Source organism: Amblyomma maculatum, unplaced genomic scaffold, assembly GCF_055883805.1.
Source record: "Amblyomma maculatum isolate TAMU_Amacu unplaced genomic scaffold, ASM5588380v1 scaffold_19, whole genome shotgun sequence".
Taxonomy (NCBI): Eukaryota; Metazoa; Arthropoda; class Arachnida; order Ixodida; family Ixodidae; genus Amblyomma; species Amblyomma maculatum.
In genome coordinates, this window is record NW_028146744.1 from 9,221,629 (window position 1) to 9,246,373 (window position 24,745).

The 24,745-nt window shown below is 47.7% G+C and overlaps 1 protein-coding gene across 7 annotated transcripts in view; it reads left to right on the plus strand.

Annotated features, from left to right (window-relative positions):
- LOC146171650 (uncharacterized) overlaps positions 1-24,745 on the plus strand; it is a 121,532-nt gene that overhangs the window by 31,153 nt on the left and 65,634 nt on the right. For 5 of the 7 annotated variants that reach the window (XM_084586441.1, XM_084586439.1, XM_084586440.1 and 2 more), the window contains 3 exons: positions 1,576-1,599; positions 1,683-1,715; positions 12,553-12,637. In XM_084586441.1, coding sequence (XP_084442567.1) covers positions 1,576-1,599; positions 1,683-1,715; positions 12,553-12,637 — 142 coding nt within the window. The remainder of the gene's footprint in view (positions 1-1,575; positions 1,600-1,682; positions 1,716-12,552; positions 12,638-24,745) is intronic. The other 2 variants (XM_084586443.1, XM_084586444.1) reach the window with 1 other exon arrangement.

The window sequence follows — 24,745 nt, forward strand, 5'->3', positions numbered from 1 at the left end:
ACTTCGGGCGGGTGGCTCCATCGTTTTAAAACACGACATGGCCTTTCGTATAAAACCGTTTCCGGCGAAGGGAAGTCTGCCGACCAAGATCAGGTCTCCAACTGGCTTTCGACTCTGCCGGCGGTGATTGCTCAATACCAGCCAAGGGACGTGTTCAACGCAGATGAAGCTGGGTTGTTCATCAACCTCCAGCCCGAGAAAAGTCTCAGTATGAAAGGTGAGACGTGTTAAGGTGGAAAAAAAAGCAAAGAAAGAGTCACCGTATTGTTGTGCTGCAATGCTGATGGAACCGAGAAGCTCAAGCCTACCGTCATTGGCAAGTTCTGGAAGCCACGCTGCTTCTCGCGTAACCCACGCCTTCCTGTCGTTTACAAAGCGAATAGGAAGGCATGGATGACCGGAGCCCTTTTCACAGAATTCCTCGCCCATCTGGATGCCCAGATGCGTGCCGAGAACCGTAGAATTCTTCTATTTCTCGACAATTGTGCCGCGCAGCCTGTCGATACTTCGTGGCTGCAAAACGTCAGAGTAATTTTCCTGCCGCCCAACTGCACCAGCCACTTGCAGCCCCTAGATGCAGGAATCATTAGAAACGTGAAATTTCACTTTAGGAGCTTGTTGGTCAGACGCTTTTTGGCCAAGATTGACCGGAAAGATGCCAGCTTGAAGGTGGATCTTCATGATGCCATTCATTTTCTAGCGATGTCATGGGATCGCGTCAAACCTGACACCATCGCCAACTGCTTCAAGAAGTGTGGCTTTTTTTGTGCATCTGGCGATACGGAGGAACATGGAGCTGACAGCGCAGATATTGACATCCCGGACTGGGGTGACCTCGATGTCGGCGTGTCTCCGGAGGAGTTTGTATCGGCGGACGTCCAACTGGCGACATGCGAATTGCGCACCGTCCAAGACATCATTGCAGATGTTACCGCTGAAGAGGAGAGCGTCGACGATGACAACCAAGACGCCGGAGATTGCAGCGGCGATCGTCGGCCATTAAATACTGACGGTGCACTCCAAGCTTTGGACGGGCTTCGTGGCTTTGTCGCGTCTGCGGAGCTGAGTGAGGAAACTGCTACTCGTTTCTACGAGTTCCGAAAAAGCTTTCTTCAGGACCTCGAAAAGCAAAAAGTGCAACGCAAAGTGACGGATTATTTTAACGTGCTTTAATAAAAGCAAGTTCTGTGCCAAGTATGTATTATTCGCAATCTTTTGGAGTCCGTTTTGGATAATGCGATTTTCGGATAATACGCTTTTATTGTCGGAGCCCGTGGGAATCGTATCAACGAGATTCTACTGTACTCGAGCTCTCATTTGTTAAGTGTTTGTTACCTTGTGACACTTCATGCATAGCATATCTGTTCTTCATCACTTGTGTAGTTATATTTGGTTCTGAATATATATTCCAAGACTGCTAAACTGAGTGAGAAAGACTGGTCATACTTGTGTTATTTTAATAATCTGAACGTGTAGGGTAAACTGGAACAGTCTAACCCTCGCTGTGACATTTGTGCTTATGCTTTAGGTCTTCCTGTCAGTGTTGTAAGGATGCTTCTTTTTTGTTTTCCACAGTTGATTCTAAAGAATACAGAGAAGGTGAGTACATATTGTGCTGTGCAAACAATCTCCCTGCATGCCTTGGCTTTGTTGACGCTTTTGTTGCACTCCTTGACTTGCAGAACATCTCAGGCGGCGTGCAAGAGTTAAGGCCGGTAAGTAGTGAGAATGCATGCAAGCTTGCATCTTGGTGCTGACATAGCATGTGACATTTTAACGTCACATGCCATGTTGGCTGCAGTGGCTTGTTTCGTGTAGGAAAAAGTTATGAGGTGAGTAAAAAAAAGGGAGGATGCCAAGGGAAGCACTGGGGAACGGTGTAATCTCAGGGGTGAACGATTGGAAAGTAGAGGAAACGGTGGGATCCAAACCCACGACCTGTGGCGTCTGGCACTGACTTGCCTTATGGCAGTGGCTGTTTAGTCCTCTACTTTCTTATTGCATGTGACCTCTCCTTGTACATGTGCACTGCCCTTATACATATATACAGTCGAACCCGGTTATATCGAACCCGGATATATTGAATTTTGGTTATATCGAACTCGCGGAATATCCCCTTGAAAATCCCATGTAAAAGTATAGGAAAGCCGCGTCATATATCGAACTCAATTTCACCGGTCGTTCGATTTATCGAACTCCGCACCACGCACTGGAAAGTGGGCCTTCCCCAAAGACGATTGCATCACCCTTGGCCGTTTGCCGCGTGACGTTTTCAAGCCACGCGCGGAAGGAATGAGGGGACAGTTCGGCGACGGCTGCTCTGGGCAGCGCCGACGCGCCCATTCCCCAAAGGCGCGCGCATCTGCAGTTATCGTTTCCTGCTCGCCAGCACATGACGTTTGCAAGCCATGTGCGTGGGTGTGCCCATTCTTTTGCCGAGCTATCTCTTTCCTTCAGCACGCGCTACGCATGCGCCAAGCCAGCTCAGCCAGTTTCCAGACAGACGTCGGACGCTTTAGCTTGTGTTGCGAACCCCTTGCGCGCGGCGGCTGACGTGGCTCTCTCCCTTTTTTTTTCTTTTGCGAGAGTTGTTCATTTTTATCGGTGTGCTGTACGCGCGGCGTAGTGTAAGATATGGCGGCTGCAGACGTTAAGAAGCGGCAGGGCTTTTTTTTTTTTTTTTTTTTTTTTGCGGAAATTGTTTATCCTTGCATGTATGAATCAACGAAAGCACACGGTCAGCTGCTGTGATCATGATGCCCGCTCCAAGCGCGGCGTGATAAATCGAACCAGGCTTGTGCAATCAGCCATCACGGGCACTCTGCCAAGTTCACTCCCCGTCACCTCAGGAGCTATCAAAAGATAAACGCGCCCTGACGTTATCCCTCCACAGCATCTTGGCACGCTGCCAAGAAATGAGCTGTGAATGAGAGGACCGAAACGAAGTGACGCACGCCATCAACATGCAAGCGAATATACTCGCTATTTCTGATTTCTGCTGTGGCGACACAGAAACCTTGTTTTGAGCTGCCGCGGTGGCTCGAGCGGTGAGAGGGACGCAGTTCGAAGTTTGAAAATTTTCGCTTTGTCGCTGCCACATCGTCGCTGAGATCGCTGAATCGCTCGCATGTGAGCGAGCTGGCCTTACCGCTTTTTTTTTTTTTTTTTCAAATGCTCGGGTGCAAAAGTGGAGGGTGGGTATATTATGCGAGTGGGTTGATTAAGCGACAAATTCGGTATCGTTTTTTCGCATCGTACATGCCGTCAGAAGCCGATTTCTGTATATCGATTTATAGATACAGTCGTGCCTCGTTAATATGGACACTTTGGTTCCCGACCAAAACTGTCCATAAAGCGAGTGATCCATAATAACGAGTCATGAATAAAAACAAAAAGGATTTTATTGAGAAAAGAGAATTGTAATTAACGACTGCTTTTGTACATAACGGTGTGCACTGGACTCAAAATTTCACAGAACACCGGCACATTTGAGTGCATTATCCTTGTCATTGTTGTCTTCGAAAAATTGTAGTGCAGCCTGAAGCGACTCGCTTACCATGACGCCTGTGATGTTGGGCTTTGTGTTGGTCGAACTTTCGAGCACGAACTCCCCACTGGGCGATGAATCAGCGTCTGATTCTCTATTCACAGCCACTTCCAAAATGGGCTCTTCACTGAGCTAAGTAGCCGCTAAGTAGCTGCTTGAGATTCTCCTGAGGCGAGGAAACAGCTGAGCTGTCGATACTAGTCCCTCGCAGCTTGGATTGACTGAGATGGCTTTTGCCGCTTGTATTCACAGATTTCTTCGCACCTACGTTCAGCTCTGTTCTTTTGCGTTTAACTCCCGCCATGCCAAAAGCCAGACTCAAGTTCAGGGCTACAGGCTCCTGATGCTGTGCACTTTTTTGCCTAGTTAACCTTTCTGTCTTTCCGTTTTTATTATTCTTTCTTTTTTTTGCCTTGTACTGTTTCTGTAACAAAGCGAAGGAGTCAAGCTGGCAAGCTGCTATGCAGAGGGCTATCGAACATCCCATCTTCTTGGCGCCGTTTTTATGTGTTCCCATAAAACAAACACTGCAAGCTGAAGTACAGTTTAGAGCGACGGCTAGCCGACTACGAAGAGCTCAGACCTTGTCAAGGCCGCATTGTTGACTCAAAGCAGAGCCGACATACGGACCGCCTAGTGTGCAAAGTTTGGCCGTTCGACAGCGCAACAAGGACGAAAACCAGGAGCATGAGAGGGAAGCGCGTCCAGGACGGGACGCCCGGTCCGGGTTGCGTGTTCGTACGTCGCCTCTTTTGTCGCTGTACTTTGTGAGCGTGTCTTAACTCTCACCGAAAAGCGTTAACGGCTTCATGGAACACACATTGCGCTTTGGGAAAGAAAACTTCAGTTCCCACCGCCACTGTAGGCACTTGTCTTTCTTCCTGTCATTTCTTTTTTACGCTTTTACCGGCCTCTCTGTTCACGTTCAGCAGAATTTATTGCAACCACATGTTGCTGTTTTCCCGACTGCGGCGGCACTTCCGCTGCACCCAGAAGCCTCCTGGTTTCCCCTTTCGGGGTCTTTCTTACGCTGGCCCTCGGTTTGCTGTGTACGCTCCTCTCCGCTCTTGCGCTCCCCTCCCCCACCTCCCCCCTTCCTTAAAACGGCGACACGCCGGCTTTGGTTCTTTCCAACCCCACAGGACTCGTTCAGGCATCCCGCCGTATTGGCTGTCGCGTAGGTTCGCGGGCGGCGCGCCCTTCTTTAACTTGCGTTCGAACTACTCTGCTTTTTTTCAAGCACTGTCCATATTAACGAGACAAAAATACATGGGCCCAAGTGGGGCGCGTGCATTCTTCCCCTGTCCATTGTCCGGACAGCGCGTTTCCATATTAACGAGGCATAAATACATTGAAAAGGTTTTTTCTCAGAAAAACTGTCCATAATTCGGGTCGTCCATATTAACGGGGCACGACTGTATATCGAACTATTTCGCGATCCCCTTAGAGTTCGATATATCCAGGTTCGACTGTAGAGGCCAACATGATCTGATGGGAAGGGTGACTTGACTGCATATATGTTAAGGTGGCACGGTGTACGCCTCTCGGGTGATTGGAGAAGTTCCCTCCTTGCCAAGGACATTGTCATTTGTCTTCACACATGTCTGCTGGGGGTAGTGGTGAACTGCTCCACGCTGTGTCTCCACGGACAGCACGGAAGTGTGGCTCTACGTGCTGGTGTGTTCACTTGTGAGCAGACATGGTTATCCTCATGAGGAACGAGGGCGTCCTCACCCTCACCTCGTGAGGATCTGACTCAGTGAGGTGAGGGCGAGGGAGGATCGGCGCTGAAAAATTCGTGAGGACGAGGGTAGGGGAGGGCAAGGGCGGTGAGGGGCGATGTCGCCGTTTCCAGCCTCACTGAACACAACGGGACCGGCAAAGTACACAGGACCACAGTTTCTAACTGCGAACGTTTCTTTGCCATTTAGGGAAAAACACGCCCAGAAAAAAAAGCGCGTCCAAAATAGAGGGGACGCGCAGAGAAACGAAAAGACTGACGTGGGGTGATCTTATCTGCTGGGACCCTGTCACGTTTTTTTTTTTCTCGTCCGGATAGCTTGCATGAGTAGCCGACGCATGCGAAGTGTTTCTTGACAGTGTTACTTGACTGTTTGGTTAGCAAGGTTTTACATAAAACTTTCATAAGTTGTGCAAATTACAATTCGCAACGAAACCAAAGGAAAATAAACAGCAGTGAATATGTGCTGATAATAGCTGCAATAAAATAAACCGCAGTTCAATATCAGTTGCAATCTTTGTCATGTGTTTGCAGAAACAAGAAGTATTTTCTTATTTCTTTTACCATTTTTCGCTTTGTTGTGAATTAGCGAAATATTCAAATTGTGCATTAATATGTGCGGCTTGTAATTACAGCACATTCTTTTTTCTGCAATTTCTATAGCATTAAGTTTTACTTTTTCTATTTTCTTAAGACAGTTTTCTTCAGATGGGTTTTAACATAACATCGATTTGAAAGTACAGTAAAAGCTCCTTAATTCGAACTTCACGGGACTGGGAAAAAAGTTCAAATTATCCGATGTTCGAATTATCGAATGGCCTCGAAAAAACTGGCAAGAAACATTTGTATTACAGTAAATGTACCATATTTATTCGCGTAACAAACTCTCTCGCATAATGAACCCACCCAGCTCCGATTTGTTCTTACGAATCTGAAAAAAAAAAAAAAGGCGTCAGTCAGTCACAGTCCACAACACATTTCTTGGCAGTGCGCCAAGATGCTGCGCAGCGATAACAAGCGTGTTTATCTTTTGACTTTAGCCCAGCAGGGGGGAAGAGGGGAAGGGTGGGGGAGGAGCGAACTTGGCAAAGTGCCAGCGCTTGTCTGATTGTCCAAGCCTCCTCTTCATTACTTTCGCTTTATCATGCTATGAGCGACTGGGGCGGGCGCCATCTACTACCACTCCAGTCATCGGAACATGCAATAGCAGCAAGTGGCTTTGAAGCGACCGGTGCTAAAAGCCGGCATCATGATCAGCCGCGTGCTTCCGTTGACAACTGATGGGTGGAAGGATGGATGGCTATCGCAAAAAAAAAAAAAAAAAGAGAAAAGTTTAACCCATTGTGCCTGTCCGAGATCATAGCCTTTCATGGCCGTTGGCTGGGATCGCGCCAACAGTACTTATCCCTATTTCCAAAGTAATAGGGATGAAATTAACGAGTATTTAGTTGTGAGCTATGGAGGTTGCGCAGAAGAGAGCAGGCGGCAGCCGCTGTCGCACGGCCATGCACTGACCTTGCCGTGGCCTGACCTTGCCGGGGTTGGGTGCGCAAGGGTGCTTGCACTTCTTAGATACATGTGCTGCTGTTTGCAAAATCAAAGCGTGCTGGAGGTATCAGCCTCGCTATAAAAAGGAAGGTATTTTAAGCCACCAGTTAGCTCATTCCAAGGTTCCTAAGAAGAGCATTGCTAAAAACTACCTGCATGCCGCTCTTTACAAATCCTGCCTATATGAAATTATATGTATAGCGTGGATGTCTGGCTGCAAACACTGACCAATGCAGGATTTCCCTCTGAGGTGGTCACCTCGGTTTTAGAGGACCTTGCCAGGGATGCTAGGGATGTAGAGCAGCACCGCTGTGCTAAAGAAGCGCAAGGTACAAGATCTGTTGTCATTCCATATTACTATCAAATCTCCCACCGCTTAAAAAGCGTGGCTCAGAAAGGTGACGTGGCTGGCTGGCTTGTGCAATATGGTGCAAGGAAAGCACAAGCAGCTAAGGATGCAGTATCAAACACTTAAGCAGGTTCATCCCGAGGGAGGGTGCCGTTGTTTATCATATACCGATATCCCATGTCGGAAGCTACACAGAACAAATTGGATGCTGCAGAAACGTCACACTTCAGAGCTGCACGCAGGAGTAGATGCACTGGAGGGGTGGTGGGGAACTGGCCGTCTATGTCGTCAGTGTCGTGGGTCTGTTCCAAAGGCGTGCGCCTCGATTCCGTGAAACGACAATCTTGAAGAAGTTTTCGTCCGAACTCAGCAGAAAAGTATACGAAGCATTATACTACATTAAGATAGAATTCACCACTTGTGTTAGCAATTAAAGCCTCCGTCGCCTTATCCGATAATTTGAGTCGCAGATACGTATGGAAACGTGCCAGTGTTCTTATTTTGTCATTAGTACTTAATTTGCCAAAATCAACTTCACTGTAGGGGTGGACCACGTTTATGTTGGCTTTCAACAGCTTCTTATTGAAAGCATGGTTTCCTGTGCTTGGTACGTCACGATATAAAGCAAAAAAGTGATGTAGGTTCAGTGCTGCAGAATAGGGCAACCGCTGAACTGGAATTTTTAACTGACGCAAAGTACAGTTTAGATTCGAGGAAAGCTACAAAACATCAATTCACATTCGGTTAGAGAGGTCCGTACTGAGTGTTTTTGACCTATGAGATGAGAGGGTGACGTCGAAGCCCAGCCCTCCAAGACGATTAGACTTCGAGTAAGACCCGCTGCCCCTAAGCCATGCAGGCACATTTGTTGAGATTGATTAAAACGGGCTGCAATTGTAGCTTCGGACATTATGAGAACGTTTTAATAAGTGCCCCTACATTTTTTTAACATAAAGATGACCAGCTGAGATGAAGTACCTTTTTATGCATGCCGTTAAGGCTAGAGTCGCGCCAGAGAGCACCTGTCTCGCTTACTGTTAAAACCTCTGTCAGGTCTGAAGAAGAGGAAGACTTCGGGCTTCAAGGGTTTGCGTGACACCTGCTCTCGAACGCGCAACACTACCTCAGCTTCAGCGCCCCACATTCACTCTAATACTGACTAAATATTAATAAAGCAGATAGCTGAGATAAAAGAAACCCAATTCTGCGTAGTCATAGTATGTCCTGGGGTTTCCAGCTGGCAGGTTGAAACTATGACAGCGCTAATTTTTGTACACCTGATTGTGCTTAGCCATTTCTGTAGAAGGAAAGAGGCCTCTTCTCTTCCGCGGATTTCCCGTGTTGTGCAGGCGGTTGATCGCTTCTCGTGTGAGGCAGTGGAATGATCAGTGAGATGCTTGCTACTTTTTCTGTCTTGTGCTTAACACACACATACACTGTGTGTGTGTTGCTAAGCAAACTAAAAACGAAGCTCGTACTAGGCCGCAAGAAGATGTTCTATTCGGCGGGCTACAGTGTTCTACAAGGCTGTAAGCCGGAACGTTGTTAGCCGGGGCACACCTCAGCCTGCACGCCCTAGAGCTTTGGTTGGCGGCGCTTCGTTTGAAGACCGCTGGTTGGGGGGGGGGGGGGGGGCGGCGACAGATAATGCACTAAACAATCAGTGTGCGCCTGGCTTTGCACCCTGTGGCAATGCGCCGACAACAAGCGCTAGACTCCCCCCACAGCGAGGGCAGCTGTCATTGGTAAAGCTGTTAAAAAAAAAAAAGAAAAAATACCCGAGCGGTGGGCAGACCACGCACGCTTGGTCCACGGCTGGGCTCAAGAGGCGGCTGTGGCTGGTCTTAGATCTCCCTGAGGCACCGGGTGGAGACATGGATGGACGTGGCAACATTTCTCTCTGAAGGATACACACGCGTCCACCACCGTGCGTTCCTTTCCCGCTCTCTCTGTCCAAAGAAAGGGTCTTCCTTCAGCCCAGTCTCTCTCTCCCCCCCCCCCCCCCCCCCCCCCTTATCAAAGAAAAAAAAAACGAACGGCAGTCAGTAACTGCTGGGGTAGCCCTTCAGCTTGTGTTGCTGTGTCCTTTCGATCGGACCACTCAAGTTGTTGACGCTTGTTGAAACAACACTTTGGTGCGCTGTTGCAAATTCTATATGCTCAAGGACGTTCGTGTACTATGTGTGTGAATAAGTTTGAATTGTGGCAGTGTCCTCGGATATTATTGGAAATGTGCGGTCCAAGTGAAAGGTGTGTATGACGTCATGCAAGCTCCAGGCAAGTTTCATTATTTTGCCGTTCTTGCCTTCACAGGGCAGACAATCCGTTTTCCGGCTTTTGCATATTCGGGTTCTGTCCGGAATGAAGCAGATCGGCTAGGAGATGTGAACTTAGACGAACTGATGCAGAGTGCTGATTCCGGCTAGTTGGCGCATATATGTTGCTCTTCTGTTCTCGTTCTATAAGCACTGCTTTTTTCGTAAGTGACCCTTGATTTAAGCACACTATTCAGGAAGCATAATCAAACCTTATGAATGAAATTCTGGCCTGTTCACTTTGCACATCGTACTGCTCTAGTTAGGCGCAGTCTCGTCCTGTTCTCGTATAACTTTAATAAAAACTGAAAAAAAAAAAAAAATTTACGCAACATTTAGGCGGTGTTTGTGAAAACCAGAAGCGCAAAAGAGTTACGTGTTTCACTTTGTGTTTTCGGTTTGTTCCTGGAGGAAGGCGGGATGCGATCGGGGCACATTGTCAGTGGCACCTGCGGCGCTGTGTCCTAACAACCGCATTTTTACGCGGGGTTTCCCAAATGACACTACATGTACATGTCTGAAATTGTTGAGCACGGCCCCGGGCTCGCATGCTATGTCCCTCCATCCCACCCCCCCTCTGCGAAGCAATCGAGGGTCATGACCCCCTGACTTCCTCGAAATTTACGCTTGTGTGATAGCGTTTTTTTGTTACTTGAATTAGATTACGTTGTTCTGTTGTCTAATATGCCGTATACGCCTCATGCCTTCCGTCTGCGGCTGGTTAGAAGTTAGAACCTCCTCCTTCCTCATGCGCGGTGTAAACGCATTTCATCACTCTATCTCCTTAAAACCTGTGGGCAGGTTTGCCCGGTAAACTATGGCAGTGGTTATTTTCCTTCCTCCTCGAAGTTTCGCCTTTGATTGGCATGCTTAGGGCACTGCCAGAATTGTTCTTTGCACTTTTCACAGCCTCTAGATCTGGTTTCCATGTGCAGTGCATATCTTATTCTCAGCAACTGTCGGAACAAGTACCATATGGCTCTTGCCAGTGATACGCTACAGCATGAACACAGCCCCGTCCTTTATTTAAGTCTATTGTTAGCTTCGAGAAATTCGAATTGCTAAATGATCAACGCGGCTTGACACTGCCAAAAACAGACACAGAGATTGATTGATTGATTTATAGGAAGGGAAAGGCGCGGTAACTGTCTCACTTGTTTTCTTTGGACAACTCGACCGCGCCGTAATGGAAGGGAGGAAGGTGGGAGTGAAAGTGGAAAGAGAGAAAGAGGAGCCGTAGTGGAGGGCTACGAAGTAATTTCGACCACCTGGGGATCTTTAACGTGCGCTGACATCGCACAGCACACGGGCGCCTCTTCGTTTTGAAACGCAGCCGCCGAGGTTGGGTTCGAACCCAGGTACTCTGGCACAGTAGTCGGGCGTATTACCACTGCGCCACCCCGGCGGGGCACAGACGCAGAGAAGAATAGTTCGCGCCTACTTTGAATCACTGTAACGTTGCCATAGATAGAAAATAATGAAAAATAACAAATATTAAACCTGCTGGGCATGAGGTTGGGGGTGAGGGAGGGCAAATGAGATGAGGGTGAGTGAGGACCAGCAATATTTTTTAAGTGAGGATGGGGGCGAGGGAGGGCGAAGAAATTTTTTAAAATGAGGGTTAGGATGAGGGAAGGCTGTCGATTGGAAATTCAGGGCGAGGGTGGAAAGGCCAAAATGAGGGCATTTGCCCACCTCTGCTTGTGAGTGGAGCTTAGCGTTTTTTGGGGGCCAATTTTCAGGTCCTGCGGCTTATACAGTCGAAACCAGATAATTAGAATTTTGGTTATATCGAACTCAAGGAATATCCCCTTGAAAATCTCTTCTAAAAGTATAAGAAAGCTGTGTCATATATTGAACTCAATTTCACCGGTCGTTCGATATATCAAACCGCACCACGCATTGGAAGATGTGCCTTCCCTAGAGATGATCGCATCACCCTCGGCTGTTTGCCGTGCAACGTTTTCAAGCCACGCGCACAGGTAATGAGAGGGCACAGTTCAGCGACTGCTGGTCTAGGACAGTGCCGCACCCTTTTCCCAAAGGCGCATGCATCTGCGGTGATCGCTGCTGCGCGCCAGCACGTGACATTGGCAAGCCATTTGTGTGAAGGAAAGAGAGGGTACCAATGAAGCCGTGGTGTTTGGGAGAGGGGAAAAACTCTATAGAGCGAAGCGCAAGGGTGTGCCTTGTCTTTTGCTCAGCTTTCTCTCTACCCTTCCTCTCTCTTTCCCAGTCTTCATTCGCAGCAGCGCGCACTACGCATGCGCGGACAAGCCAGCTCGGCCCATGGCAGACTCTCTCCAGTGTGTGCTCTGCGGTGGCTGCGAACGCTAAGACGCGGCAGTTCTTTTCGGGAGTCGTTATCCTTGCCGTCATGCCGAACATGCGGCGCAGCGTAAGCTATGGCGGCTGCGATGGTTAAGAAGCGTCAGTTTTTTTTTTTTCTTTTTTCTTTTTTTCTAAGAGTCGTCCTTTCATACATCTGTGAATCAATGAAAGCACATGGTCAGCTGCGATCATAACACCGACTTTTAGCATTGTTCGCTTCAAACGACATTAGCAGCTATCACGCTGTCCAATGATTTTGTGGCAGTGGACTATGCGCGCCCCAAGCGCGGTGTGATAAATCGAACCCTGCTTGTGCAATCAAGCCATCACAGGCACTGCCAAGTTCGCTCTCTGCCACCGCAGGATCTATCAAAAGTATAGTCAAAAGATAAACATTCTATGATGTTATTGCTGTGCATCATCTTGGCATGCTGCCAATAAATGAGCTGTGGATGCGACAGTCGAAACGGAAGGACGTGCCACCAAACTTTTTTCTCTTTTTTCAAATTCTCGGGGGGTGGGGGCAAAAGTGGGAGGGGGGTTCATTATGACAGTGGGTTGATTACGTGACAAACACAGTGTTCGTCTGTGGTTAGGAGAATTTGTGGCCATGCCTGCTGCTGCCATGAAAGCAGGGCAGTGTTCACCGAGTGGCTTTGCATTCCTAAAACAAATCTTGAGATGGCTTGTGGAGTGACCCGTGTGGCAACCTCTTGTGCAGCCATGAGTGCCTATCCGGATCCACCGGACCCGGCCCTCCTTTACGAGGGCATCTGTACACCGCCCGAGCCCGAGCCTAAGCCAAGGTGAGCTTTTATGCTTGAAGGGGCATATTAGGTACAGTAGGTGCCACTCCTGTATTGACTTGCGCAGGGCTGCCAGGAGACGATCCTCTTTACTGTCAAAATTTTGGTTGCAAAGCAAAAAGAAGTGAGGGAAATTCCAAATATTTAATTTCTAAACCTGCCTCCAGCACTTCAGCTTTTGAGCTCATATGTGAGTGTAAACAACTTCTAGCTCAAATCTGTGGTTATTTTATTACTCACCGCTAACACCGTCGGGTTTTTAGTGAGAGGAGCTGCCATTTGGCATCGGCTGCGTTGGGATGGTTTCGAGTTGACACTGCTTTGCCACATTTGCCTCCTCACGATGACTACTTTCGGGAGCAGATATGATAGCATCTTGCAACAGCATGGGGCAGCTTTTGAAACAAAAGTAGTTGTAGCCGCTGAAAGGATTGGCGCTGTGTTTAGTGCTGCTATCTGGACTGGATCGGGTAGCCAGAGCCTACTGTGTGGTTTTGAAACAGGCCTCATGGATTCCTGGGGCCAATATTTTTTTAGAATTCGCCTGCGTGCTTTTAAGAAATGTGTCACTGTATGAATGTGCTCAGTGGTACATAAGAAGAGCTTTCAATGGAAAGACTTACATGACAGGGTTCTCTCATCATTTCTGGCAATTCCAGTTAAACCTGGTTGCAACAAAATTTTTCTGAAAAAAGTGGCAATTTTTTATTATATCCAGGCTTCCATTATACCCATTTGCGTGTGGAGTGACAATGCTTTATAGAAGCCAAAACAGCTTTCATTCCTGGGAGTCTTAAACGTTTTGTGACCGGCTGCAGAGGCGCCTGTTATCGCTCTAATTCTACTTGTCACCATTGATCTGGGAAGTGCACTCTTTGCCTCATGCAATTCAGTAGAGCCTTCGGTGATGCCATTTTTTTTCTAGCTCCATTGTTTTTGAGCATGAACTGTAGACGTGCTGCATGGCTATACAGGTGCAGCGGAGACTGGTGTTTGCTATAGAGGTGTTCTGATGGCATTGGAACACAATGCAGCGTCAAATGCAGCCCCTGATTGTAAATGCTGTCCTATTGTCAGTTTGTGTTTTATCGTGGTGAAACTTTTGCGTGATTCTGCAAAATTTTCCACCAACTGTGCACTGGCTAACGGACAGTTGGCATAGTTTGTCTTTGTCAACTGCCACACCACCTCATATACAATTGCTTCAGTGTGGGCAGTGTTGGGGAATTTAGGAACTTTGTAATACTGAGGAATTCACTGCACGAGGTTAAATACAGATTTAAAAGAGTATTCACTGCAAGATCGACCTAGAGGTGGCGCCATTGTCGCTCCTATAGTGGGTATCGGCAGCCGGCGGCGCTCACAGAAACGCATGCGCCGAATGTCTGCTTCCGAGTTTACGGTGGGTTTGTTGATGATGAAAACGTGCCTTACGCAATGCGTTAGCGATTTACTGTTTAAAGTGCTCCAATATTGCAGAAAAAAAATCCGTGGACTTCGCCAATGCAGCAAAAGAAAAAAAAAAGATGCGTGGATTTTAGGAAAACAAGGCACGCAACCACCTGTCATTTAGATTTACTGGCATCACTTTGTACGCTTCTTGCGTTGTACGGCGCTCATAGGACTGATACTTGGGCCTGAACATGACATACCGCCTTTTCAACAATGTGAGCGTGTCTTACACGAGTGAGACAGGCAAATTTAGTGTCAAGCCCACGGAAATCAAGGTTCGTGCTCTGACCTGCAGTACTTTAGAATGAATCGAGGCAGCCTTGTTCATTATATCATACTTGACTCGAGAAATAAGCAGGTTAAATGTAGCACTAACAAAGTACTGCCCGGCGGGTTGTCGTAGACTGAGTGGACATCAACTTTGGCTGGACAACTAGGCACAAGTATTCCCCAAAAATGAGATTACGCGACACTGGACAGGAAACCTCGTGGCACAAAAAAGCTGGCTGCTCACATGTAGAGCGGTGAGTGGATTGAGTGTGCTGAGCTCACAAGGTGGATGCTTCTTGCGGCAGATAATCTGGTGGTGCACTGTGAAATGATTCTAAATGATTTCCTGAAACCAAGGGAAGTATAAGGAATTCATTATGTGACTGATGTTTATAAATGGTAAATTAGTAGTGTAATTATTGTTTTTTCAATGACAATGAATTTGACCATTTTACACACTTGACAAAATTTAGGACTATCAGCAATCCGCCTTTTGCACGAGTTTTTTGCGCATGCGCGAAGGCATAGCGGCGACCGATGGAAACACATTGGACGGCGTTGACGGCGTTTCTCGGCGTCGCCAGTGCACGGGGTGCTGGCGGCACCGGGCGGCACGGTGACCGCACAGGCTTGGCAAAGTGATGCCAACCACATCTACCGCGTACGGTTGCCACACTCTAAGCGTGCCGAGATTCAAGATGCAGTTTTTTAGGTTTCCTTCGGCGAGCCGCTACCAACAACGACGTGAAGTTTGAATTAGGGCCACCAAGCGTCAAGATGTGAATGGCCGACCTTAGCAACCGACTGTGTACTCTCGACTGTGCGAAAAACACTTCGTTACAGGTATGTATGCAACTAAAGGAAATGTGCATGTTGAAAAGTATCTACCGGAGTTTGCACAAAGCCTGTAACCCACCAGGGATAGTCGCAATGAGCATTTGTTCGGCGAGTCTGATGACGATGTATTTTGTCGTTTGTTTTCTTTATGTGCGAAGGGACCGGGTAGCGCAGCTATCACAGGTAGCTGTGTGCGCTACACCGTAATATTTAGCATGTTTTATCGCGGCTGCCGCCTGATTAAAAAGAGAAAAAAAATTTGGCGTTTGTTGTGATGCACCGCCGTTCGCGAGCCGAGTGGTTGAGCTGGTCACGAGGCTCGCGAACGGCAGTGCATTAAAACGTCGTATTTTTTTTTCTTGTTAGTCAACTGGCAGTCACGATAAAACATGCTAAATATTACGACCTAGTGCACACAGCCGCCTGTGATATCTAAGCTACCTAGCCCTTTCGCACATAAAGAAAAGAAACTACAAAATACATCGCCTTCAGGCCCCGGCGCAACTAAAGCAATCACGCACCGAAGAAATCCTCATTGCAGCTATAACTGGTGCGTTACAGGCTGGGTGCAAACTCCAGTAGATACTTTTCATCATGCATATTTCCTTTAGATGCATACATACCTGTAGTATCTGTGTTTTTGCCGCTCGGAGCATATGACGCACTTGACACTCTTGCACGACGCGCAGTATTCCTTTTTTACCTTAAAGGCTCGCCTTCGTGCATGCCAAAGCATTCAGAATTTGTTCCTTTGGTGTTCGCAATCAGATGCACTTCGTTAGGGAGCTTGATAATCGTTGTCTTCGTCCAACCGTTTGCAACGGCAAGGAAACCGCCCGGCACAAATGAGTCTCCTGGAGGGTTCATGCTCGTTCACTTGCAGAGTGATCGCTCTGGACGTAGAACAGGGGTGGTTCGTGACCGAGATGCGTATCCGATATGTAGGAGATGCACATGTGTCACCGAGTCGTTGATTCCGCAGAAATCGCAGCGGAGGCAGAAAGGTTGTGGATCCTTTCACAACAGAATGACCATTCTCTGTGCACCGAGAACCTTTTCACTACTTCGACCACATCCACATCCGTTGTGACTCCTGAGGGCAGAAACCGGCTACAGCGCTCAATCATCCATTGCCAGAAAAATGCCGCGCGTTTCCTGCAGGTGTGCACTCCGGCCGGGACAATGTCCCTTTCAGGGGGTATACGTGTCTCTCCGCCAAGCTTCGTAGATGAAATGCTATAGCTGCACGCTTGTAGATGATGCGAGGAGGAAGCGACGCCCATTGCACCATGCCGGCCCGCACATACGCGCCGCTCAGTCACAGGAGACGATTCCACCTAGCCCTGCAGCATCAACAAACCCCTGGCTGCTTTGCCCTTTGAGACCGCTCTCTCTCTCTCTGCCTCCGCGCTCTCCTGTCTGCGGAAAACCTGCACGCTGAGAGCGTCTCATTCTGTCACGTCGAACACGGCCTGTGCTACAAACTTTTACAATACGAAGATAGTACATGCGTGCGTTATGAGTGGATTGTAAAAACGCTGTACATTCTCCCATACTACGGGAACATGATATACTGCAATCACTGTCACTACTTTCCGCCTCGAGGCCAAAAAAGGGGCGAGCTTTCGCTTTCTACCTGCGTTGGCGTGGCCATTTCATATGGTGCGCTTTCACGTCGTCTGTTGCACTGCCGCCCAATGTGTTTCTCGCCCGCTCCCGCATGATGGCACCACATCCTCCCGCAAAAGGCGGATTAATTCTCAGTAACGTTAAAGTGCAAGCTACAAAGACATTGTAAAAACTGCGCTTGGTCTCTGTCATGTTCTGGCAAGGAATTTTGAAGGCTGAAGGTTTTTTTATTATTGCAATTATTTTTGAGCAGTGACTTGGAGCGGTTCTATCGTCTACTTCCAAAACAGATCCTGGACAAAACTATCCTGAAAGAAATGGAGTTCATCTTGCCATGTGTCTATAAATATGTATTTTTTCCTGAACTAGACACCGATGATTAAGCTCGTATGAAGCTATTTTACTCCCTTTGTCAGAAACAATCACTTTGTTCGAAAGACAGCTCACAGATGAAAAGGGGTTCTAATGATTCTAATGGGCTACCAGTGCACATTGATCTATGTGTATTATGGAATATTTAGTGTAACAGGTGCTGCGAAGATTTGTTTTTCAAACATATTTCTCTAAAGCGAAGTGTGCTTATTACCACTGTTACGGATGTGCAGAATTTTTGAACAAAAAAAAAGAAAAGATGCATATATAGGTTTAACGCGCCGTGTGACGTCGGCTACAGTTAAACCTCGATATAACGAACACGCATATAACGAATTATTGAATATATCGAACTCTTCCGAAATATTTTTGTGAAACACATCTATATTTAACTTGCCATAGCGAATGAGGTTCGGCATAAAATGGATATTACGAACTTCGCGACGCCAAGCACTACCTCACTTTAATAGGGACCGGGCAGCTGTACGGGTGGCGCCGCCTCTCGGCGCATCACTGAAACGCCGGAATGTGCCCCCGGCCGGCGCATTGCCAGCGCATTGGAGCGTACTGTTTGTTGTTGGTTTGTGTGGAAATTGGAAATCCTAAGGTTTAGATGACGTTGTGCATGAATATACTATCTTCAAAAGAACAGAAAGTTGGGCTAGTTGTGTGAATATGTCCAGTGAAATGAAGTCTGGCCAAACAAGGCTGGCGAAACGTGGTGCGTTGTTGGCTCCACTGGCAGCTACGCAAACTCGTCGGACGTTTTTAAGTCGATTCATTTCTACGGGTTTCCACAGAAGCATGAGTGGCGGGTGACGTAAGCATGGTTCTTTGAAAGGCAAAGGCATGAATCTACGTACAGTGTAGACTGCTTATAACGTAAGTCGCGGGAGTTGCGAAAATCTGCGCTATAAGCGGTACCGCGTTATAACTAAAACATCGCGTTTTTAGGCTGTTACGCATGTGAAATCGAGCAGCCTACCTTTTAAACACAATTTATTGCACATTTCACACACACACACACACACACACACACACACACACACACACACACACACACACACACACACACACACACACACACACACACACACACACACACACACACACAAAACAATTGCAACTCTGCAGGAACGATGTTTGTCACAAGTGAATTATCTGCAGAAGAATGTGGTGATCTTCGTCTGGCGGCGTTTTTTCACTGCACTCCGAACGATCTCGTCTTCAACAAAGCTTAAGCACTGAAGCGCCTTATCGCTCAAGCTGTTTTTTGCACAGTAAATTTTAACTTTGTTCAGACATTCGAGCGCGTCCTTGCAAGGCACATCAGGCATTGGGTCTACATCGTTGTCGTCAGATTCATCTTCGGTCGCAAGCTCCACGCCACTGCGCACCGCTTCGACAATCGCATCGTCCGTGCTCACTTCCTCGCAGACAGCCAGCTCATTTTCGTCAGCATCGACATATTCTTTAAAAGTGTCTGTCGCGGAAACAAAGTTGCTCTCATGAGGCCGGACCACACGTCGTCAGCGTAGACTGCTTCATCGACAACGTCGCCCTGCTCCTCAGCTTCAAGAGCCTCGGCATTGCGCATGAAGCCAGCCTTCTGAAAGCATTTGCTTATCGTTGTGGCCTTCAACTGCCACCACGAAGCAGCAACCATGTCAATTGCGCCCCTTAGATGCACCTTGAGGGCTGTTGCTGCTGTACGTTCAGCAGAACTTTCTCGCAAAGGCGTTTCTTGTACAGTGCCTTTACAGTGGCGATGACGCCCTGATCAAGGGGCTGACTTGTAGCGGTAGTGTTAGCAGGCAAAAATTTCAAGTTAACTGCAGTCAACTTTGGCTGAATGTTATGAGCTGTGCAATTGTCAAGGATAAGCACAACCCGCCGCTTCTCTGCCACCGTATCTTCATCAAACTTACAAAGCCAGCTTGTAAAAAGCTCTTGCGTCATCCACGCTGTTTTGTTCGCTTTGTATGTCACTGGCAGGTACTCACTCTTTTTGAAGCAACGCGGCCTCGCCGATTTGCCAATTACGAACAAGCGACGCTTATCGGTGCCGTCCATATTTGCGCAAAACAACACTGTGATATGCTCCTTCTAAGCCTTGAGGCCAGAGCAGGGTTCGCCTCTCAGCGCGAGACTGCGGTTGGGCAGGAGGTTGTAAATAAGCCAGCTTCGTCAGCATTGTAGATGTTCCTGTCCGCATACGACGAGAACATAGGTTCCAAATTTAAACGGAGCCAGGCTGCGATGGACTCTTCGTTCACTTCGCCGCTTTCGCCGCAAACAACTTTGCAGCTGATGCCATGGCGGTCTTTGAAACGTTGGATCCACCCATTAAGTGGATTAAAGTCGTCGGGACCTAGAAGAGCACCGAGGCACCTAGCTTTTTGTTGGAGCAGGGGGCCACTTACTGGTATGCTCTGAGCCCTCACTTCTTGAAACCATTTGAAAAGGGCTGCGTCCACGTCCTCATACTTCGACGCACGAATTCTCTTTCGCGACAGCGAAGAAGAATCTTGCTGCAGTTGCTGCCGCACCTTCTCCCGATTCTTGTAAATAGTCGACACGGTTGTGTCGGATATGCCATACTTTGCCGCCACCGACATTTTCTTCAACCCGCTCTCGACGTCCTTTATAATGTATTCCTTCATTTCGAGCGATAAAGCATGCCGCTTTTTCACGCCGCTTGAAGACGCCGACGCTATGACAGCAGAATCAACAGCACAAGTAGCACAAGTCACGACGACGGACACAACGAAAAGACTGACGGTCCGGAAAAAAAAAAAGGATGCGCTACTGCTTCTACCCCGCACTCCGTGCCGCACACGCTCGGATTGGGCGCTGCCAGCATGACGTACATGCTCCATGGTTACCATGGTGATGTACGCGCCTGCCTTTCGTCGGGTGCTTCGGGGTTGCCTTCTCCCTTTCTGTTTTCGTCGCGCGCATTCGCCCAACAGCCACTGCGGCCATTGCTCTCCACCGCGGACTGCACTCCCTCGAAGGGCGCGGAGTGCGCCCTTCAACCTCCCAAATACCGTGCTATAACCGGTATTCTGGTTCTCGCGCCTGCGTATTATGCGGTCTGCCTATACATTGAGTTCTATGGTACGAATACCGGGAGTCAGAAAAACCCGCGTTATAACCGGTTCCGCGCTAAAAGCGGTTACGTTATAAGTGGTCTCCACTGTATTTGGTTACTGTGTGGTCATGGAAAGTGCCGAATTTTTAAAATTCCGCTTGCTACCGGATGCTCTGTGCCTTCTGTTCCCCAGGAGTGACGGCACGAGAGTCTGAGTCGAAGCCGCACTCCTTCATCTGTCGTCACTTTATTGACAATTGGAAATCGAAGTAACCCAACAACGTAAGTTACAACGCTAGCATTTCCCCACCTGTGTACAAGAAAACCCCAGCACGGAAAAAGAAAAGGCAGCTCCACCATCGTCGTTCGGGCTGCGTTACGATCTTCAGTGATGGGCACAGACAATGTTTGTGCAGATACTTTCGCTGACATAGTCAAAGATAATTTACTTTTTTCTCTTAACAGGAAGCAGATAGGAGACATGAACAATTCCTATTACCATGATCTTGTTATTTTTCCTCTTTTCGTATGTCAACCAATGAAAATGCGCTGAGAGCTTTGCGTTGATACTTTTAGAATTTGTTAACATTTGTTTGTGGCATGTCCATTTTGCCTAATAAAATCACTCATTTCACAGCTCAATCAATACCGCATGGTCACAAAATCTGCTATCGGCTTCACATAAAAGTCGAACAAGAAAAAAAAATACAATTTAATGTGTGGAAATGAGCATAAACGTAGCATTTTTTTTAATTTCGAAGGCTGTGTAGCATTTTTTTTTCGCATTCACATTGCACCTGACACGGCTTTACGTATTTTCTCAGCAGCGTCCATTTCCTGGCCCGCCTAAATACATGTGTTGCTCCTTGGCATTTTAGTGAACGTGAGATTTCCCGATTGTGGCGTAGTATGACAAGACCATTTTACCTCTCTCAGAAATTGCTTCTATGGCCAATGTAAACAGATTTAGCAGCAGTCCGGCAAGCTGCAGTGACAAAGTTGCAAAAAGGAATGGCTTTCAGTTATCCGGATTCCTTTACGTGCAAATAGAAAACTACATACATGGTCGTGTCCCCTCACACTCATCAGGTATCGAGGCCAGCTAGGTATCGGCCCCGCAAGTTCGTGGTACGCTGAGAAAGTAGACCACCTTAGCGAACGAGCCATCAGAGGGATTCATTTAACTATAGAACGCTCTCTAATTTGTCGGTGGCTTATCTAACAACACATCACACTGTTTTTTTTTTTCGATTGTATTTAACAGTTTGACAGTATTGGACTATTGCCTTCAGATGGTCAAGGCAGGTGCGGTCAATCGCATTGAACTTCCTGCGCTGAGAGAACGCTAGCAGGAAATTTAATTTTTTTTTCTTTTCACAACCTCCGCAGCATGTCGAGAGAAAAGCATGTATAGTATAATATTTCCTAAGTCAATTATATGTAGCAGCTCCGACGTGTTCAACAAGAGCATTGTCGTATATGTAAAAATGATGCTGAGGTTGTATTACTTATTTGGCTTACATTATGATTAAGTTTGATACTCTCAGGGCCGGGTTCAGTGAGCTATTGTAGCGTAATTGTGCAGGAAGTCCTGGAAGTATATGTGTGTTTGCTATTCCAACCACAAATAGGATCTTACTTGTGTCTTGCTTGTTTATTTTTCTCCTTTTACAGCTCTCGTTGCAAGGTTGAAACTTGAATGTCATTCGCTATTGTTCTACTCTGAACCGTTTGAGCCTAGCTATTACCAAAAAAAGACAGGTGCAGCATCTTTTTCATTTTACATGAACGCTGACCATTACAACTACCACTACTACGGCGCCACGGCTACACGGCTCGGCGGTATTTGATCTTCAGGCAAGTTTCGACTAGACCTAATATAAGATGGACGTGCAGTGCAGGCGCAATTCCCGTCTTCGAAGTCGCCTTAACAAGTGCCTAACGAAGGTGTTCCTAGCGCATGATGAAATCAAGCGCGCGGAATTTTCGAGTACATAACAGAAATACCATGCGACGGGCGGTTTCAAAAAAAAAAAAAACGCACGCCCTGCTGAGAACGGCCCTTTTCTTTTTCAAGATTTCCCGGTCAAAAAATACTCCTTGCGATTACTCAACGCAGCTCAAAGCTCTCATAGCCGCACTGCAAAACGACGGGTAGGAACAGGCTCAAAAATGCCTCGCAGAACGGAAACGACTGCGCCGCTGAGCTGCCTCGGCATTCCGCTGTTTCGGCACTCCGCCGCGGGCGGCGCTGTTCCACCGAGACGACGGTGGTGCCATACAACGGGCGCCCGGTCCCTATAGCAGGAGGCAGGCTTTGTTGCACTAAATGTGTGTTGTGCGGTGCTGCAAATGTTGAGGACTACCTCGGAGGCGCTGACAGCGCCACAGATGCCACGACGGCATTGGGAGTTGACAGCCGAAGAAATCCATGGCCTCCGAGATCATCCCCGCGCGCCTGTTTGTGCGCGTGGAGGTGATCTCTGAGGCCATAAGAAATCGTTCACATCGCTGACAGCGCCGCTTCAGTGGCGGCGGCTCGATCGAATGTTGCTTTTGCCCTTTTGGTTTTCGCATCTTTCACGTCTTTCAGCAGCGGCGTCGCGGCGTGGCCGTCGTGTCGAGTGTGGTGCGCGGGTGTGCGTAGTGCTGTGATGGCGGTGAACATGAAAAAAAAGAGCAGCACTGACGTTAAAGACCAAGCTCAAGATAAAATCTGGGCCTTGAGACTGACTGACTCTCTTCTCATGAAGCTTCTTATGAAGCAGGACTTGACGATCAACTTGCTGGGAGCATTAAAGCGGCATGGGACAGCGTGAAAGGTGAAACAATTGCCAACTGCTTTCGGCACGCAGGTTTTGTTATAGCAGAGGCCCGTGCATCAAGTGACGATGAGGACGATCCCGACGAAGCAAAGCTCCGCGAGCTCAATGAGCCTGGAACGATTTTTCGCGTTTTGTTGGTGACATGCCCGCAACAATAACTGTAGAGGACTTCGTAGGCAGCGATGACATCGCGGCGACCACAGCTCTACTGACGGACCCTGAAATCGCTGTGGAAGTTTCTGAACATCTCGCAGACGAAGCTCAGGCTGACCCTGCAGACAATGAGAACATTCAGACTTGACAAGAAGTGCTTGCTGCATTAGATTTACTGTGCCGCCACTGCAGTGCTATTGAGAGCAATGGGTCTGCCCTTGTTGAGTGTTTGCAAACTGTGGAACAGGGCGTGATAGGGAATGCGATCAACACAAAAATGCAGGCCGCAATAACGCAGTTCTTTGCGCATAAATGGATGTGACCCAAGTTGGCACCCTCAGAGTTGCTATGCCTTCTCTGATTGAATTTTGCTGCTTATTGCATGTATTTTCTACGAAATCTTATATTACGAATTATGGATAGAGTGAACTATTTTTTGATTTTTTAACTGTTTGTTATAACGAGGTTTCACTGTATATGACGGATGATGTAGGGGCGGGCATCGGTGTCGTTGACAGCGTGGGATTGCTTAACGTGCAGTCAAATCCCGCATCGGACAATTCTATTGTGGATACAGAAGGCACAGAGAGGCTTGCTCAAACTGGATTTTACTATGCAGCTGACTGCGGTCGCATGTTTCAGTAGCTGCGGTATTCCAAACAGATAAGATTTTTTAGCGATTGCATCAAGTTGTATTGAAGGCAGCAACTTGTTTTGCTTTGACACGGTGCCTAACGACAGCAGTGCTTCGTTTGAGACACCGCTTGTCAAAGAATCTCAAGTGCCGAAGATCGCAACTGATGATGTCCTTCCAGCGGGAGATACGCGATATGGACTTTTTTTGCTTTTTTTCAATGGAGCGTGGGTTAATAGCCTGTTCATATTGCTTTTGCAAGAGGCAGATAAGTAAGCAAAAGTGTACAGGAACTGCGAAACAAACAAAAGGCGCTCTTGCACACGCTGCACACGTGCACGGTAATCACTGCAGGCTGGCACGCGATGCGAACACGCATCCACACTGGGAAGGGGTCGCCGCTAGATGGCGACTCTGCTCGATTTCGATGCCAATAGACACCAAAATTTGACGGCACATTTCTTCTTGTTAATGTGTGACATTTGCTGACTTTTCACTTGGTGTGATTCCTGTTCATGAGGCAGGCTCGCTTTAGTGGTGTGGTGTATTCAGATGACAGAGAAACGATTATATGGCTTCTTTTTTTATCCTTCACATGACCGACTTAATTTTTACGCTTTACATCACAGCCATTGCTTGGCTGTTGTAACCGAAACAGGTGAGAAAAAAAAATTACGAGGGACTTTAGCGACTAAAGTAGTGAAAGGCGAAAGTCCTTGGTGCGTGTTCAGTTGTGCGATTGCAGATCGGAGGAACACTAGATAAGAATGCATCTTGCGCAATCTCTTGGACTATGACAGATCTCGTGCACGGCATTTTGTCCCATGAGCCTAAATGGTTGG